The following is a 16,581-nucleotide window of genomic DNA, read 5'->3' on the forward strand; positions in this document are numbered from 1 at the left end:
TTTAGTAGAGGTGGGGTTCTCCATGTTGGTCAGGCTGGTCTCGAACTTCTGACCTCAGATGATCCGCCCACCTCCGCCTCCCAAAGTGCTGGGATTACAGATGTGAGCCACTGTGCCTGACTATAGATGCTTTTTTAACATTTAAGAATTTATACATTGTAGCCGGGCGCGATGGCTCAAGCCTGTTATCCCAGCACTTTGGGAGGCCGAGACGGGCGGATCACAAGGTCAGGAGATTGAGACCATCCTGGCTAACACAGTGAAACCCCGTCTCTACTAAAAATACAAAAAACTAGCCGGGCGAGGTGGCAGGCGCCTGTAGTCCCAGCTACTCGGGAGGCAGAGCTTGCAGTGAGCTGAGATCCAGCCACTGCACTCCAGCCTGGGTGACAGAGTGATACTCTGTCTCAAAAAAAAAAAAAAAAAAAGAATTTATACATTGTAATGAAGCTTTTGGTGATCTTATGTTTTCTGGGGTTGAAAAGGAACACAATAAAGTGTAATTATGGGATTCATCAGTAGGTCTCATAAGTGAAAATGTGAAAAACTTCCAAAACATTAACTTTGCCCTTATGTAAATTAAAAGCAGTTGTTTCCTATGATACCCATTGTGCCTCTATAACTTGCCATTTTAAAACTTTGTATACATGAAAAATTATTTGGCTACCATTTAATGAAAAGCAATTTTATAATGTTTGTAAATTTATTTTTTTAATGTATTATTTTAAAAGTCCTAGAAATAAAAACTTATTATCTTCATAATCAACCTGATGGCATGGGAATTCCTTGTTTCACACATAGCTAATTTGAATATTAACCTAATCGCAAAACTACAACCTTGTGTTGAGCTTGGCTGCTTAAGTTGGAAACCATTTTGAACTCTAAGGCATTATTACATAAATATACGTTAAGGTAATCTGTAAAAACATAAATAGAGAAGAAATATGGGATCAAACAGCATAAAGTGTTTTATAAGTGAAAAAACATGTTTTTATTTTGTGCATTTCAGGTGTGAGTATACAGTTTCTTTGTTCCCCTAGACCTGAAGAGCCCATTGAACATGTTACAGCATGCCTACAGGCCTTACATACCTTGTTAGACTCTCCTTATGCTCGAGTCCATATCGCAGAAGATCAGGTACAGTGTATTGCTATGACAGATAATTGTGTGTTTTTTTCCAAGTATTGCTTTACAATGGAAAAAAGGATGGAATTTTTTTCTGTATTGGATCCTATTTTAACATGATATGAGTACACTGACTCCCTGTATTTATTCACCCAGTTACTTGTACTCTGTGCCTGGTCTGCCCCAAACATGGTTTGAGGTTATAGATAGTGAAAGCAGTTTCACTGTGCCTGAATTAGGAGATAAGTACAGTGTGATAAGTGCTATTTTAGTGCATGTAAGGCTGAGAATAGAGAGGAGGAGCCCGATGTTGTGATAGGAAAGCAAAGGATGGTTTTTCAGCGTGGGCAATGGTTGAATCAAATCTTCAAGAGGAATTCATGAGGCAACACAAGCAGGATGGGTTTTCCTCTCAGAAAGAATAGCGAATAGAAACACTAGGAGGCATGAGAGAACACGGCAAGTTTAAGGGCATTGCCGTTTACTATGGCTGATATGAATGGAACATGAGGTTGTTAGATGAGGCTGGACAACAAGGTGAAGACCAAATCATGAAGGTTTCTTGATGACATGTAGAAGAGTTTGAACCCTATCCTGAAAGTGATAGGGAATCATTAAAAATGTTTAAGTAGAGGAATGATGTCACTAACTTTATATTTCAGAAGGATCATTCTGTCAACCCATAGAGGTAGGTTGCTTTGTAAGAGATGTGAAGGGTGACGGAGGCCAGCTCTGAGGCTTTTTTCATAATTCCAGAGAAGTAACAAGTACATTAGCCTAGGAAGGCTGAATAAAGGAAGAAGAAAAGAGGACCAGGATTGGAAGCTTGAGGATAAATAGCATTTAAAAATTGAGAAGAAGGGAATAAATCAACAGTGGAAACTACTAGAGAGGTTGGAGGAGAACCAAAAGAGAACAGAGTTATCAAAGACAAGGGAGGAGTTTCAAGAAGGGTAGACAGTCTCAAAAGAAAGAATAGAGTAAATAAGCACAGAAATGAATCTAGAGGAGGCTATTGGTGACCTCCCGCAGAGGATTGTTTGAGGTGACTAGTAGCCAGATAGTAGGAAGATCAAGGAGTGAATAAGACAGTAAAGGAAGTGGAAGCATCTAGGCTGGGGAAGGAAGGAGCAAGATACATAGAGGAGGACATGGGGTAGATAAAAGGATCTGGAGGCTTTGGGAGTGCAGGGGGGACATTAGATTAGAAAAACTTGAGCATTGTCATTATACTGAGGAGAGTAGCCTAACTAGAGAGAGAAGTTGAAAACATTTGAGATATGATCAGAGCCCTTGAAGAATCCCTAGGAAGTCAAATAGGATAGGATAGGAAATAAGGAAAGATTAACCTCAGATTAAGGAAAGATTAACCTCAGATTAAGCCCCAGATAAGAGGCTGAACACATGATCTTAAGGAAAGAGGCAAAGGTGGCTTTGGTTGCAGTTAAGCATTTTCCCCCTCTTTGAAATTTCAGTTAGGTTCATTGGATGGATTTGATGTGTAAGATTGTGAGTAGAAGCTTAAAGCGGGTGGTGACAGTTTGTAGTAGTTACTGAAGTGAATAGAAGAGGAACTCACCAAAAATTTCTACAATCTCTGGTAAGCAGAGGTTGTAGAAATTCTTGGATATTCAGCTCAGGTTAGAAATTATAAATTTTAGCCGCATTGGACTCTGCAATACTGTTTAGCTCAATTATTTCCTTCCAATACGAGAATGATCATCTTTGAATATAAAGCATATTTAAATATGTAGATAATAAATCATTTGTTGCTTGAAAATATACATTGGGGGCCGGGCGCGGTGGCTCAAGCCTGTAATCCCAGCACTTTGGGAGGCCGAGATGGGCGGATCACGAGGTCAGGAGATCGAGACCATCCTGGCTAACACGGTGAAACCCCGCCTCTACTAAAAATACAAAAAACTAGCCGGGCGAGGTGGCGGGCGCCTGTAGTCCCAGCTACTCCGGAGGCTGAGGCAGGAGAATGGCGTAAACCCGGGAGACGGAGCTTGCAGTGAGCTGAGATCCGGCCACTGCACTCCAGTCCGGGCGACAGAGCGAGACTCCCCCTCAAAAAAAAAAAAAGAAAAAAGAAAATATACATTGGGGTAAAATGTGACCATTTCTCAAAATTTTTACAATGTTCTTATTTGTTACATAGTCCTATATTTTAATTTTAGCTACCCAGTTTCTTTTTTTACATATGTATTTTCTCAGATTTTAACAATATAAATTTATCCTTTGACATTGAAATTAATTAAATGTATTTGTATTTTTTTGTATTAGCTAATAGGTGTTGAGTTGCTGAGTGTTTTGCACCGCCTCCTATTGACCTGGAATCCATCATCTGTCCAGCTGTTGGTTACTGGAGTTGTACAACAGATAGTAAGAGCTGCTCAGGATTATTTGCAAGAAAAAAGAAACACTCTAAGTAAGCAGTAGAAATTACACGAACTTGAAGTAAATCTTATTTTATACTGAAAAAAATTTTTTTAAATATTAATGCCAGGACATATTTCTGTAGTTTTTCTTTTCTTTCTTAGAGACAGGGTCTCATTCTGTCACCCAAGCTGGAGCGCAATGATGTGATTATAGTTCAGTGTAGTCTCTAACTCCTGAGCTCAAGATCCTCCTGCCTTAGCCTTCTGAGTAGCTGGGACTATAGGCGCACTCCACCAAGCCCAGCTAATTTTTTTTTTTTTGCGGGGGACAGTCTCACTCTCAAGAGCCCAGGCTAAAGTGCAGTGGTGCAATCTCGGCTTACTGCAGCCTCAAACTCCCAGGATCTTCCCACCCCAGCCTCCAGAGTACCTGGGATTACAGACACACACCACAACGCCCAGCTAATTTTTGTATTTTTGGTGGAGACAGGTTTTTGCCATGTTACCCAGGCTGGTCTTGAACTCCTGAGCCCAAGCGGTCCGTCCATCTCAGCATCCCAAAGTGCTGAGATTACAGGTTTGAGCCACAGCACCTGGCCAGAAGTTATTAATTTTAAAAAAATAATAATCATACATTTAGAAGATTTGAAATTGATTTTATTTTCATTAGAAAGGACCAAATGAAATTGCTGAGAGTCGACTGTTTTTCACCTTTTGTCAGTTTAATCTGGTTCAACCTAACATATGTGTTATTTCTATTACAAAATATATACCCACTAAAAATATGTGATAAAGATTTTCCAGGTGAAAAATGAACTGTCTGTTACCTTTAAGGACAGATCAATGCACAGAATTCTAGGAAAGCAGAAAATGATACAGAAAAAGACATGTGACATCAGTTAGACATTTACTTATAAATTCTTTTGAAGGAATTTCCTAAATATACTTGTTGTGTTGTTTTACGTACTTTTTTTTGGTTGGAAATTTCACCAAATTATCTTTTACCTCAGATGAAGATGATATGGAAAAAGAGGCCTGTACTGTATTGGGAGAAGGAGGTGACAGCGGTGGTCTCATTCCTGGAAAATCTCTTGTGTTTGCAACTATGGAACTGCTGATGTTCATTTTAGTACGGCATATGCCACATCTCAGTACCAAGGTGTCAGACTCTCCAAGTCACATAGCCAGTAAAACTCGACTATCAGAAGAAAGTGCTCGTTTGGTGGCAGCCACAGTTACCATACTCTCTGATTTACCATCCCTTTGTTCACCCGCTGGTACGGTATTGATCGGTATTTGGAAATGCATTATATTACAGTAGACAAAGATGAGCTTGCCTTTGATTTTAAGCGCTGTAATAACTTAGTTTCCTCTTAAATCTCAAATGAGAAATAAGAAGCTGGTCTTTTTTTAAGGTTTTGTCTACCTTTAGGAGCCTATGAAGATTAAAGATTCAGAAAGTCACAAACCTAAGGTGTTCTTTCCAGGTGTGTTTCAAATAAGACATGGGACTACAGGTTGAGGAAAGACAGTGTCAGCAGATAGACATAAAGTAGAATAACTAAACTCTATTTTCCAATCTGGTTGCTACTCTTGAACAACACAGAAAAACTCAGGGCTAGGCGCGGTGGCTCACGCCTATAATCCCAGCACTTTGGGAGGCTGAGGCGGGTGGATCACCTGAGGTCAGGAGTTCGTGACCAGCCTGACCAACATGGTGAAACCCCATCTCTACTAAAAATGCAAAAAAATTAGCAGGGTGTGGTGGCACATGCCTGTAATCCCAGCTACTCAGGAAGCCGAGGCAGGAGAATTGCTTGAACCCAGGAGGCAGAGGCTGCAGTGAGCCGAGTTCGTGCCATTGCACTCCAGCCTTAGCGACAGAGGGAGACTCTTGTCTCAAAAAAAAAAAAAAAAAAAAAAAAAGAAAAAGAAAAACTCAAGAAGGTCAGAGGAGAATGACAGCCAACTTTAAGGAACACTGAAAGAAATTATGGCTGAAAAAAAGTAACAGCTGGCTGCAGATATTGAAGAACTGTTGAATGTAAAAGTAGACTTTCTCTCTGTTTTATCCAGAACGAGCTTGTCCAACCCACCGCCTAGCATGGCTTTGAATTTCACCAACACAAATTCAAAAACTTTCTTAAAACATTATGAGATTTCTGCGTGGACTTTTTTTTTTTTTTTTTTTAGCAGCTCATCATCTGTTGTTACTGTTAGTGTATTTTATGTGTGGCCCAAGACAATTCTTCCGGTGAGGTTCAGGGAAGCCAAAAGATTAGACATTCCTGATCTAGAAGGTAAAAATGGTATCAGTAGATAAAGAGGTAAATTTCAGCTCAACACAAGGAAGACCTTTCTACCTTTTAGAGTTACCCTACATATTTGAAAATAATGACTTCTCCATCATTGGAGTTTTACAAGCAGAGGCTACAATGGCTGTAGGTCAGAGTGGTGAAGGGATTTTTTCCTTTTGTGGGAGGTTGAATTTTCATGACCTAGAATTTTTAGTTGCAAATTCTAGGATTATTTCATTTCTTCTTTCCTTGCCCCAATAGTCCTTTTACTTTTCTGGCTTGATTAGGTTGACTTTAGTACACTGAGGATTGATTATATGTCTTACAATTGCTGTAAAATTCACCAAGTTACTCACATGCTTCTCACAGTATCTGGTAGTGTTTTTTTCCTGTTTTTCTGTCTTCCTTTTTCATTTTCATTGCAAAGGGCATGAAATATTAAATAGGTGAAGTATTAGAAGTAATAAAAACAAGGCTAGCTGAGAAAAGAAAGAAAATACCAATTCTGTCTTTGAAATGCTATGACACTGTCTTATTTTCTTTTTCAAGCATTGAATTATAGTATTAGTAATACAGTAAAGTTTGTATAAAGGCAAGGAAAAACCACCATCAAATGCAAAAAATATAAGCAATGGAAACAACTATACTATGAGAACTGAAATAGTTATGAGGTAATCTAATTTGTTTTTCTTTCAGGATGTATGACAATCCTGCCCACAATTCTGTTCTTAATTGCAAGAATATTGAAAGACACAGCAATAAAGTCTGCAGATAATCAGGTTCCTCCACCAGTCAGTGCAGCTCTTCAAGGGATTAAAAGTATTGTGACACTTTCAATGGCCAAAACTGAGGCTGGCGTTCAAAAACAATGGACAGCTCTGATTCGTAGCACGCTTGCATGCATCCTGGAATATTCTCAACCAGGTAACCTATCAGTTTTAAACATTTTAATCAGTTAGGATATCTGTTCCCTAGGTAATGAATTAGTTGAATAAGCTTATCAGAAAACTGCTGTATAACAATCAACTCAGAGAGATACGTTAGTCATATCTTTCAAATGTGACCTTTAATACTCTTTTCTGGATTGTTGACTCTAAATGCCCTTGTGTTAGTACTTATAAACATGTTGGGGCCAGGCATGGTGGCTCACACCTGTAATCCAGCACTCTGGGGGGCCGAGGCAGGCAGATACCTGAAGTCAGGAGTTTGAAACCAGCCTGACTAACACGGTGAAACCCCGTCTCTACTCAAAATACAAAATTAGCCAGGTGTGGTGGTATGCACCTATAATCCCAGCTACTTGGGAGGCTGAGGCAGGAGAATCACTTGAACCCGGGAGGTGGAGGTTGCAGTGAGCTGAGATCATGCCACTGCACTCCAGCCTGGGCAACAACAGGGAAACTCCATCTCAAAAAATCAGGGCCGGGCCTGGTGCCTCACTCCTGTAATCGCAGCACTTTGAGAGGCTAAGGCAGGCAAATCACGAGGTCAGGAGTTCAAGACCAGCTTGGCCAACATGGTGAAATCCCGTCTCTACTAAAAATACAAAAAATTAGCTGGGCGTGGTGGCAGGCACCTGTAATCCCTGCTACTCAGGAGGCTGAAGCAGAAGAATAGCTTGAACCTGGTAGGTGGAGGTTGTAATGAGCCAAGATCGCGCCACTACACCCCAGCCTGGCAACAGAGCAAGACTCCCTCTCAAAAAAAAAAAAAAAATGCAGAATTTAGCTGAGCATGGTGATGTGTGCCTGTGTTCCAGCTACTCAGAAGGCTGATGTGGGAAGATCACTTGAGCCCAGGAGGCAGAGGCTGCAGTGAGCCCAGATCACACCACTGCACTAAGACCCTGTCTCCAAAAAAAAAAGAAGCATACTCTTTAGCCTTACTGACCAAAAAATTATGTTCAAGGTTATTTATCATCTATTATATCTTACAACAATGAAGATGTGTGATAACTATATCTGGCAATGGGAAGAATTATGAAGTACATGTTCATATATTCATTTGGATAATATATCCATTATATCTAGTAAGTATCATGTTTATAACCAACTATATAAATTAACCCAGACCCAAAGAAATTAAGCCAAAACCTAGTAATTTAATTTAATTTTAAACTATTACTGGGTGGTAGAGTTACAAGTTTTACTTTCCTATACTCTTTTTATATTTTAAACAATGAATTCGTTTAAGTGAATATGTGACTTCTAAAAACTTATAAGGGATAACTTTAGTTTTATTAATGTTATTAAAATTATTTTAGCTTTATCAAGAGCTGGTATTTTGTTTCTTAAGGTAGATTTTAACAAACTGAAGAAACATTAAAAGCCATATTTATATGTGTATATGTGTGTATAGATAGGAATAATAAGGGCTGGGCATGGTAGCTCACACCTGTAATCCCAAAGGAGGGCAAAGTGGGCAGATCATGAGGTCAGGAGTTCAAGACCAGCCTGGCCAATATGGTGAAACCTCATCTCTACTAAAAATAACAAAATTTAGCAGGGTGTGGTGGCATGTGCCTGTAATCCCAGCTACTCAGGAGACTGAGGCAGGAGAGTCACTAGAATCCAGGAGGTGGAGGTTGCAGTGAGCCAAGATTACACCACTGCATCCCAGCCTGGGCAACAGAGCAAGACTCCATCTCAGAAAAAAAAAAAAAAAAAAAAAAAAAAGAACAAAGAATAACATGAAGAAGAAATACTTAAGAATTTGTTTAAAAATAATTGATTTAATTTTTGTTGAGGGGGTCCAGAGTCAGTATTTTTGAAATTGTTCATTAAGGGAAAGTTTTGATATGTTATCAAGCTAGTTCATTCATATGAGGTGAATTTAAAGGTCTGATAATAGAATTAACTTGCCTGAGATATTCTCTCTGGAACTAAATTCCGAGGAGACACAGTCAGTTATGGACTACAGGAAACACAGTCAGTTATGAAGTAGGGATCAAAGTCACAGGCATATTTATATTTGTATATCAAGGCAAGCAGATCCCTTGGTTAACAAGCAAAGTTTTATAATAGATTATTTCCATTATGGAAATCCTATTTCCTGTTATAAAATCTGTCATCTTTCACTTTTAAGTGTATTATGCATGTGAACATGCACAAACAGGTACAGAAATCTTGGATCTAATGAATCACTCTTTTTTTTTTTTTTTTTTTTTGAGACGGAGTTTCACTGTGCCGCCCAGGCTGGAGTGCAGTGGCGCGATCTCAGCTCACTGCAAGCTCCGCCTCCCGGGTTCATGCCATTCTCCTGCCTCAGCCTCCCGAGTATCTGGGACTACAGGCACCCGCCACCTCGCCCGGCTAGTTTTTTGTAGTTTTAGTAGAGACGAGGTTTCACCGTGTTAGCCAGGAGGGTCTCAATCTCCTGACCTCGTGATCTGCCCGCCTCGGCCTCCCAAAGTGCTGGGATTACAGGCTTGAGCCACCACGCCCGGCATGAATCACTCTTGATTGCTGCAACATTGTTTTTCATTTTCAGACCCTTTGACTTTGAAATAAATTTCAAACTTTAAAAAAAGTTACAAGAATAAAATAAGGAACTCCAGCATACCCTTCTCCTCGATTCACCAGTTGTCAGCATTTTGCCACACATGGTTTATTACTTTCTCTGTAATCCACATATCATTATTGTTAATATTATTATTAATTTTGCTAAACCATCTGAGGATATTAAGTCACCATGACTCTATTCCTAAATACTTCATGGATATCCTAAGAATAAGGACATTCCCTTCCATAACCACAGAAGAATTATCAAATTTGGCACTACTTGTCCTGATAATGACTGTCATAAAGCCCTTTTTTTTTTTTAGTTATTATATTGCCTTAGTCTTCCCTAATCTGGGGCAGTTCCTCAGCCTTTGTCTTTCATAGCATTAATGTTGTTGAAGAATACAGGCCATCTATTATGTAGAATGTTTCTCAATTTAGAATTGTCTAATTTTTTTTTTCCTCTCAGGTTAGATTCAATGTATGCATTTTGGCAGGAATACTGCATAAGTAATGTTATGTCTTGGTACATCATATAACTAAGACATATTGCTTTGTCATGTTGCTTTGTCCCATTGTTGGGAATCTTAACTTTAATAACTTTTTTAAGAAATTGTCCGCCGTGTTTCTCCACTATGAAGTTACCATTTTTCCATTTTATAATTAATAGGTAATCTGTGGGGAAATACTTTCAGACTTTCTTACCTGTCTGTTCCCATCAAACTTTCTTTTTTTTTTTTTTTAAACAGAGTCTCACTCTGTTGCCCAGGCTGGAGTGCAGTGGTGCGATTTTGGCTCACCACAACCTCCACGTCCACCTCCTGGGTTCAAGCAATTCTCCTGCCTCAGGCTCCCAAGAAGCTGTGACTACAGGCGCTTGCCACCGTTCCTGGCTAGTTTTTGTATTTTTAGTAGAGATTGGGTTTCGCCATGTTGGCCAGGCTGGCCTCGAACTCCTGACCTCAGGTGATCCCCCGACCTTGGCCTCCCAAAGGATTACAGGCGGGAGCCACCGCGCCTGGCCCATAATTTTTTTAACTTCAGTGGGTCCCTTACTGTTACTTCAATGTGGCCCCATTATTTCTTGAGCACTTCCATACTTTCTAGTGCCAAGATACCGCAGACAGAGTATTTTCCGCCTCACTGTTCTAGAATCAGCCCCTTCTCTAAAAGCCTTGATTCCTTTTAGTAGAAAATCGTATTTAGATGCTCAATCTTCCTTTTTTTTTTTTTTGAGACAGAGTCTCACTCTGTCACCCAGGCTGGAGTGCAGTGGCACAATCTCGACTCACTGCAAGCTCCCCCTCCCGGGTTCCTGCCGTTCTCCTGCCTCAGCCTCCCGAGTAGCTGGGGCTACAGGCGCCTGCCACAACGCCTGGCTGATTTTTTGTATTTTTAGTAGAGACGAGGTGTCACTGTGTTAGCCAGGATGGTCTGGATCTTCTGACCTTGTGATCCGCCCGTCTCGGCCTCCCAAAGTGCTGGGATTACAGGCGTGAGCCACCGTGCCCAGCCCCCAGTCTTCTTAAAATCACAGTTTAAAAATAAAATGGGGCCGGACACCTTGGTTTAAACCTATAATCCCAGCACTTTGGGAGGCCAAGGTGGAAGGATTGCTTTAGGCCAGGAGTTTGAGACTTTCCTGGGCGATATGGTAAGATGCTGTCTCTATAAATATTTTTTTTTTTTTTTTGAGACGGCGACTCGCTCTGTCACCCGGGCTGGAGTGCAGTGGCGCGATCTCGGTTCACTGCAAGCTCTGCCTCAGCCTCCCGAGTAGCTGGGACTACAGGCATGTGTCACCACGCCCAGCTAATTTTTTGTATTTTTAGTAGAGATGGGGTTTCACCGTGTTAGCCAGGATGGTCTCAATCTCCTGACCTCGTGATCTGCCCCCCTCGGCCTCCCAAAGTGCTGGGATTACAGGCGTGAGCCACCGCGCCCGGCCTCTATAAAAAATCTTTGAAATCAGCCGGACATGGTGGTGCACACCTGTAGTCCCACCTCCTCGGGCAGCTGACGTGGGAGGGTTGCTTGAGCCCAGGAGTTCAAGGCTGCCTGAGTTATGATCATGGCACTGCATTCCAGCTCTTTCCGGGGGGAAAAAAGAAAAAATAATAATTTTTTAAAAAAGAAAATAAAATAATTTTTGACAAATTGCTTGCAGCATTGCCAACTCTTAGTAAGAGATTATATTAATTCTACATAGAATAAATTCCCTATGGTGGGGTTTTCAGGGTTTTTTTGTTTTAGGTTTTTTGTTTGTTTGTTTTTGAGATAGGGTCTTACTCTGTCACCCAGGCTGGAGTGCGGTGACATGAACACAGCTCACTGCCACCTTAACCTCTGGGACTAAAGTGATCCTCCTACCTCAGCCTCCTAGGTAGCTGGGACTGCAGGCATGCATCACCATGCCTGGCTACTTTTTTTGTTTTTTATAGAGACAGGGTCTCACCATATTGCCCAGGCTAGTCTTGAATTCCTGGGCACAAGCAATCCTCCCTCCTCAGTCTCCCAGAGTGCTGGGATTACAGGAGTGAGCTCCCTAGTCTGGGTGAGTTCTCAGGTTTTTAACATTTGTGACGCAGGTTATTATAAACTGGTTAAATCCTTCAAATTTTACATCCCTTTTATTTGTTTTCTTGTTTGTTTGTTTTGAGACTGAGTCTTACTCTGTCACCCAGGCTGGAGTGCAGCAGCACAATCTTGGCTCACTGCAACCTCCGCCTCCCGGGTTCAAGCGATTCTGTAGCCTTAGCCTTCCAAATAGCTGGGATTACAGGCGTGCATCACCACGCCCGGCTAATTTTTGTATTTTTAGTAGACATGAGGTTTCACCATGTTGTCCAGTCTGTTCTGGAACTCCTGACCTCAGGTGATCCACCCGTCTCCGCCTCCCAAAGTGCTGGGATTACAGGTGTGAGCCACCACACCCAGCCGATATATCTCTTTTTAAACTTTATTTCTTTACATTAAGTTAATGGACTTTTTCTAGACTATTGTTCTTAACCCATTATTCCATATTACAAAAAGCTTGTACCCTTATTATGAGATAATGTTAGTATGTCAAATGTATATGTTCGTAATCCTCCTAAAGTACTGATTATCACTGGGTATTTACAGTTGCCAAAATAGCTCAGATTTACACAAAAGGTGGGGATAAGTTTTACTGAAGAAATGATAATCACAAAATGTTTGGAACTCCTATTTTATATGTTCAGAAGTATTGTTCTTTAGAGTAACTGTTCATATTTCTAGTATTTCTAATTATGTACTGTATTTCTGTTCAAGTTGTATCTATTCCTGAATAAATGTAATGGAAAGAAATTCCTTAAAATTCTTAGAACATTGTCTTCAGGAAATTGTCTAAGTTTATTTTATTTATTTATTTTTCTGAGACGAAGTTTCGCTCTTGTTGTCCAGGCTGGAGTGCAATGACACAATCTCGGCTCACTGCAACCTCTACCTTCCCAGTTCAAGCAATTCTCCTGCCTCAGCCTCCCAAGTAGCTGGGATTACAGGCATGCACTACCACACCTGACTAATTTTGTGGTCAAGTTGGTCTCGAACCCCCGACCTCAGGTGGTCCGCCTGCCTTGGCCTTCCAAAGTGCTGGGATTACAGGCATGAGCCACTGCGCCAGACTGATTTTTTTTTTTTTTTAATGGTTGTATGGAATTTACAGGTTTTCATATTTACTAAATTGAAAGGAGATATCACTTAAAAAGTACTCTGAATTTTAAAATTAATTAGAATATTTTATAATCATTTAGCATTAAACGTAACTGTATACATTTAACTTTATGCATAGAACTTCTTACAGTTGTCTGTGGACTGTGTTAGATTGAGGCAAATACTACTATAAATGTTGCGGGGAGAGAGAGATGATTGTTCAAGATTAAAATTCTGGCTGGGCGCAATGGCTCACACCTGTAATCCCAGCACTTTGGGAGGCCAAGGCAGGAGGATCACCTGAGCCCAGGAGTTCAAGACCAGCCTGGACAACATGGCAAGACAACATCTCTCTCTACAAAAATAAAAAAATGAAAATCCAAACGTTTTAGAAACAGCACACTTCTTTCATTTTTCATTTTCAGAAGACTCTGTACCTACACCTGATGAAGTCAGCATGCTAACAGCAATTGCACTCTTCCTGTGGTCTGCTAGTAGTGAAATAATAGGAGTCCAGTCGTTACAGAATGGCTGCATGAACAGATTTAAAAATGCATTAAATTCATGCGACCCATGGGTAAGTTACACTTTAAACAGACATAAATAAAAACATTTCCCTTTATCAGGAAAATGTCAGATTGATTCATTAAAATATGTGATACATAATTAAAAGCTAAGTATTTGCACTATGGCTTTTAAATGGAAAAACCAAAACAAATCACTGGGTTTAAGCACTAGAACACATGTATGTGTTTATTCACATATGTAGAAATTCTCCAATATCTGAAATGTTTGATTAACCCTGGGGCATACTGGTAGAGACAAGAGTCTATGATTATGTTTTCCAGTGTTTATTTAAATGACACTAAGGACATTAAAGGAGAAGTTTACATTATTAGACATTTTAATGAACCTACTAGAACCTCTAGTTTGTCTAGAAAGTAAGATTTTTTATTTTACAATGTCAAAGTCTAAACTTGTGATTCCCAAGCCTGCTGCACGTCAGAAATTTTAAAAAGCAGAAAACATTCTTGAAGGCCAGGCGCAGTGGCTCACACCTGTAATCCTAGCACTTTGGGAGGCCAAGGTGGGCAAATCAGGAGGTCAGGAGTTCAAGACCAGCCTGTAGTGAAACCTCATATCTACCAAAAATACAAAAAAATAGCCGGGTGTGGTGGCAGGCGCCCGTAATCCCAGCTACTTAGGAGGCTGAGGCAGGAGAATCACTTGAACCCAGGAGGCAGAGTGAGTTGAGATTGTGCCATTGCACTCCAGCCCGGGCAACAGTGTGAGACGCCGTCTCGAAAAATAAATAAACAACAAAAAAATAAACATTCTTGGACTCCACCACTGTCTTCCTGAATCTGAGTCTCCAGATTGGTGGCTCCAGAATCTGTATATTTAAAATGTTCTTCAGGTTTTTCTTGTATCTAGCCAGATTTAGCCACTTGTGTTCTACCAAAGCACTGAAATAGTTTTATTCCACTCTGTCCCATATATTGATGGGTCTTCCCTCCCTCTCTTCCTTCTTTCCTTCCTTCTTTTTTTGTTTTTTTTTCCTTTTTAAGTGTTAATCTGAAGCCTTTCTAATACAAAGTGGAGCCAGTAAGACTTTATTTTCTAGGTCTGGAAACCTTACATTGTTAACAGTCATTTCCAGGGAATCAAATGGTTTTGAGATATCTAAGCAATGTATTTTCATAGCTTTGTTTCAGATCATTCAAATATTAACTTTCCTTACTAAATATATTTGGTTAAAATGGGAGGGACAATTGTACATTAAAGGAAGAGTTAAAAACAGAAATGGGAATAACTGATTTCTAACATATTTCACAGTATAAAAATATGAGAATTGGCCGGGCACAGTGGCTCACACCTGTAATCCCAGCACTTTGGGAGGCCAAGGCGGGCAGATCGCGAGGTCAGGAGATTGAGAACATTCTGGCCAACATGGTGAAACCCCATCTCTACTAAAAATACAAAAATTAGTTGGGTGTGGTGGTGCGCACCTGTAATCCCAGCCACTCAGGAGACTGAGGCAGGAGAGTCACTTGAACCCGGGAGGCAGAGATTGCAGTGAGCCAAGATGGCGCCACTGCGCTCTAGCCTGGCGACAGAGTGAGACTCCATCTCAAAAAAAAAGAAATATAGGAATTGTATAAGCATGGTGATTTGATCATTAAAATATATGAACATTTTTTACTAATTTTTGTCAGAAAATTCGATTCTACTCCATTTCTCTAAGTAGAAAATGTAATTTCCATTTTCATCCTGCAGTATCACTTCTTTTCAGTACATAGTAAGATGCAATGTGATTGTACAGCAAATAAGAACTATACACATGTTAATTGATAATATATTCTTCTTGTACAGGTTCAAGCCAAATGTTACCAGCTTCTCCTCTCAGTCTTCCAACATTCCAATCGTGCCCTTTCAACTCCTTATATTCATTCATTAGCTCCAATAGTGGTTGAAAAGCTAAAAGCTGTTGAAAGAAACAGACCAGCCAGTAACATAGAGCTTTTAGCAGTTCAAGAAGGAATAAAAGTTCTTGAAACATTGGTTGCTCTTGGTGAAGAACAAAACAGTAAGTATATTCTTAGAAAAAGCTACTAGTTCAAAATGAAGATCTGTATTATATATAAATCTTATTTGATATTAGAAACAGGCCTGCTGGGCGTGGTGGCTTACACTTTGGGAGTCCCAGCATTCTGGGAGGCCAAGGCAGGTGGATCAGGAGGTCAGGAGATTGAGACCATCCTGGCTAACACGGTGAAACCCCATCTCTACTAAAAATACGAAAAATTAGCCGGGTGTGGTGGCACACGCCTGTGGTCCCAGCTACTTGGGAGGCTGAGGCAGGAGAATCACTTGAACCCGGGAGGCAGAGGTTGCATTGAGCTGAGATCCCGCCACTGCACTCCAGCCTGGCAACAGAGCGAGACTCCATCTCAAAAAAAAGAAAAGGAAAAAAAACAGACCTTTGCTTATGTTATATAATGTAGTGAGTTGTTTTTTTTTTTTTTTTTTGAGCAGGAAGTTAAAATGAATTGCCAATGGCATTTCAACACACTGATTTTTTTTTTAATTTTCTAGGAATGTAGGCATCCCTTAAGATCTAGGAAAAATATAGATGTTTAATGGGGCTGTTTTATTCTTTTTCTTTTTTTTTTTTAAGACAGAGTCTCGCTCTGTCACCCAGGCTGGCGTGCAGTGGCATCATCTTGGCTCACTGCAACCTCTGCCTCGTGGGCTGAAAGAGTCCTCCCACCTTTGCCTCCCAAATAGCTGGGAATGCAGGCACATGCCACCATGCCTGGCTAATGTTTGTACTTTTTGTAGAGACAGGATTTCGCCATGTTGCCCAGGTTGGTCTCTGACTCCTCCTGGACTCAAGTGATCCACCCGCCTTAGCCTTTCAAAGTGCTAGGATTACAGGTGTGAGCTACCGTGCCTGTTTCATAGGGTTTTAAAATAATAACCTTCTAATCTTCGTATTAGAGGAATAAAAGCTTTATAACAAATATAACCAGTTAAGTATTAATACCAAACATCATTATTAAAATATCTCAAAACTTGTTATTTAGAAATTTTTTTAAATTTAAT

General features: G+C 40.3%; 1 protein-coding gene across 9 annotated transcripts in view; it reads left to right on the forward strand.

The window, feature by feature from the left end:
- The window catches only part of HEATR5B (HEAT repeat containing 5B), a 118,523-nt gene that overhangs the window by 94,302 nt on the left and 7,640 nt on the right, over positions 1-16,581 (forward strand). For 6 of the 9 annotated variants that reach the window (XM_033176027.1, XM_033176028.1, XM_033176031.1 and 3 more), the window contains 6 exons: positions 1,010-1,137; positions 3,412-3,556; positions 4,517-4,783; positions 6,500-6,727; positions 13,401-13,552; positions 15,349-15,562. In XM_033176027.1, coding sequence (XP_033031918.1) covers positions 1,010-1,137; positions 3,412-3,556; positions 4,517-4,783; positions 6,500-6,727; positions 13,401-13,552; positions 15,349-15,562 — 1,134 coding nt within the window. The remainder of the gene's footprint in view (positions 1-1,009; positions 1,138-3,411; positions 3,557-4,516; positions 4,784-6,499; positions 6,728-13,400; positions 13,553-15,348; positions 15,563-16,581) is intronic. The other 3 variants (XM_033176033.1, XR_004428394.1, XM_033176034.1) reach the window with 3 other exon arrangements.

The sequence above is a fragment of the Trachypithecus francoisi genome, unplaced genomic scaffold (genome assembly GCF_009764315.1).
Source record: "Trachypithecus francoisi isolate TF-2019V2 unplaced genomic scaffold, Tfra_2.0 Lachesis_group17, whole genome shotgun sequence".
NCBI lineage: Eukaryota > Metazoa > Chordata > Mammalia > Primates > Cercopithecidae > Trachypithecus > Trachypithecus francoisi.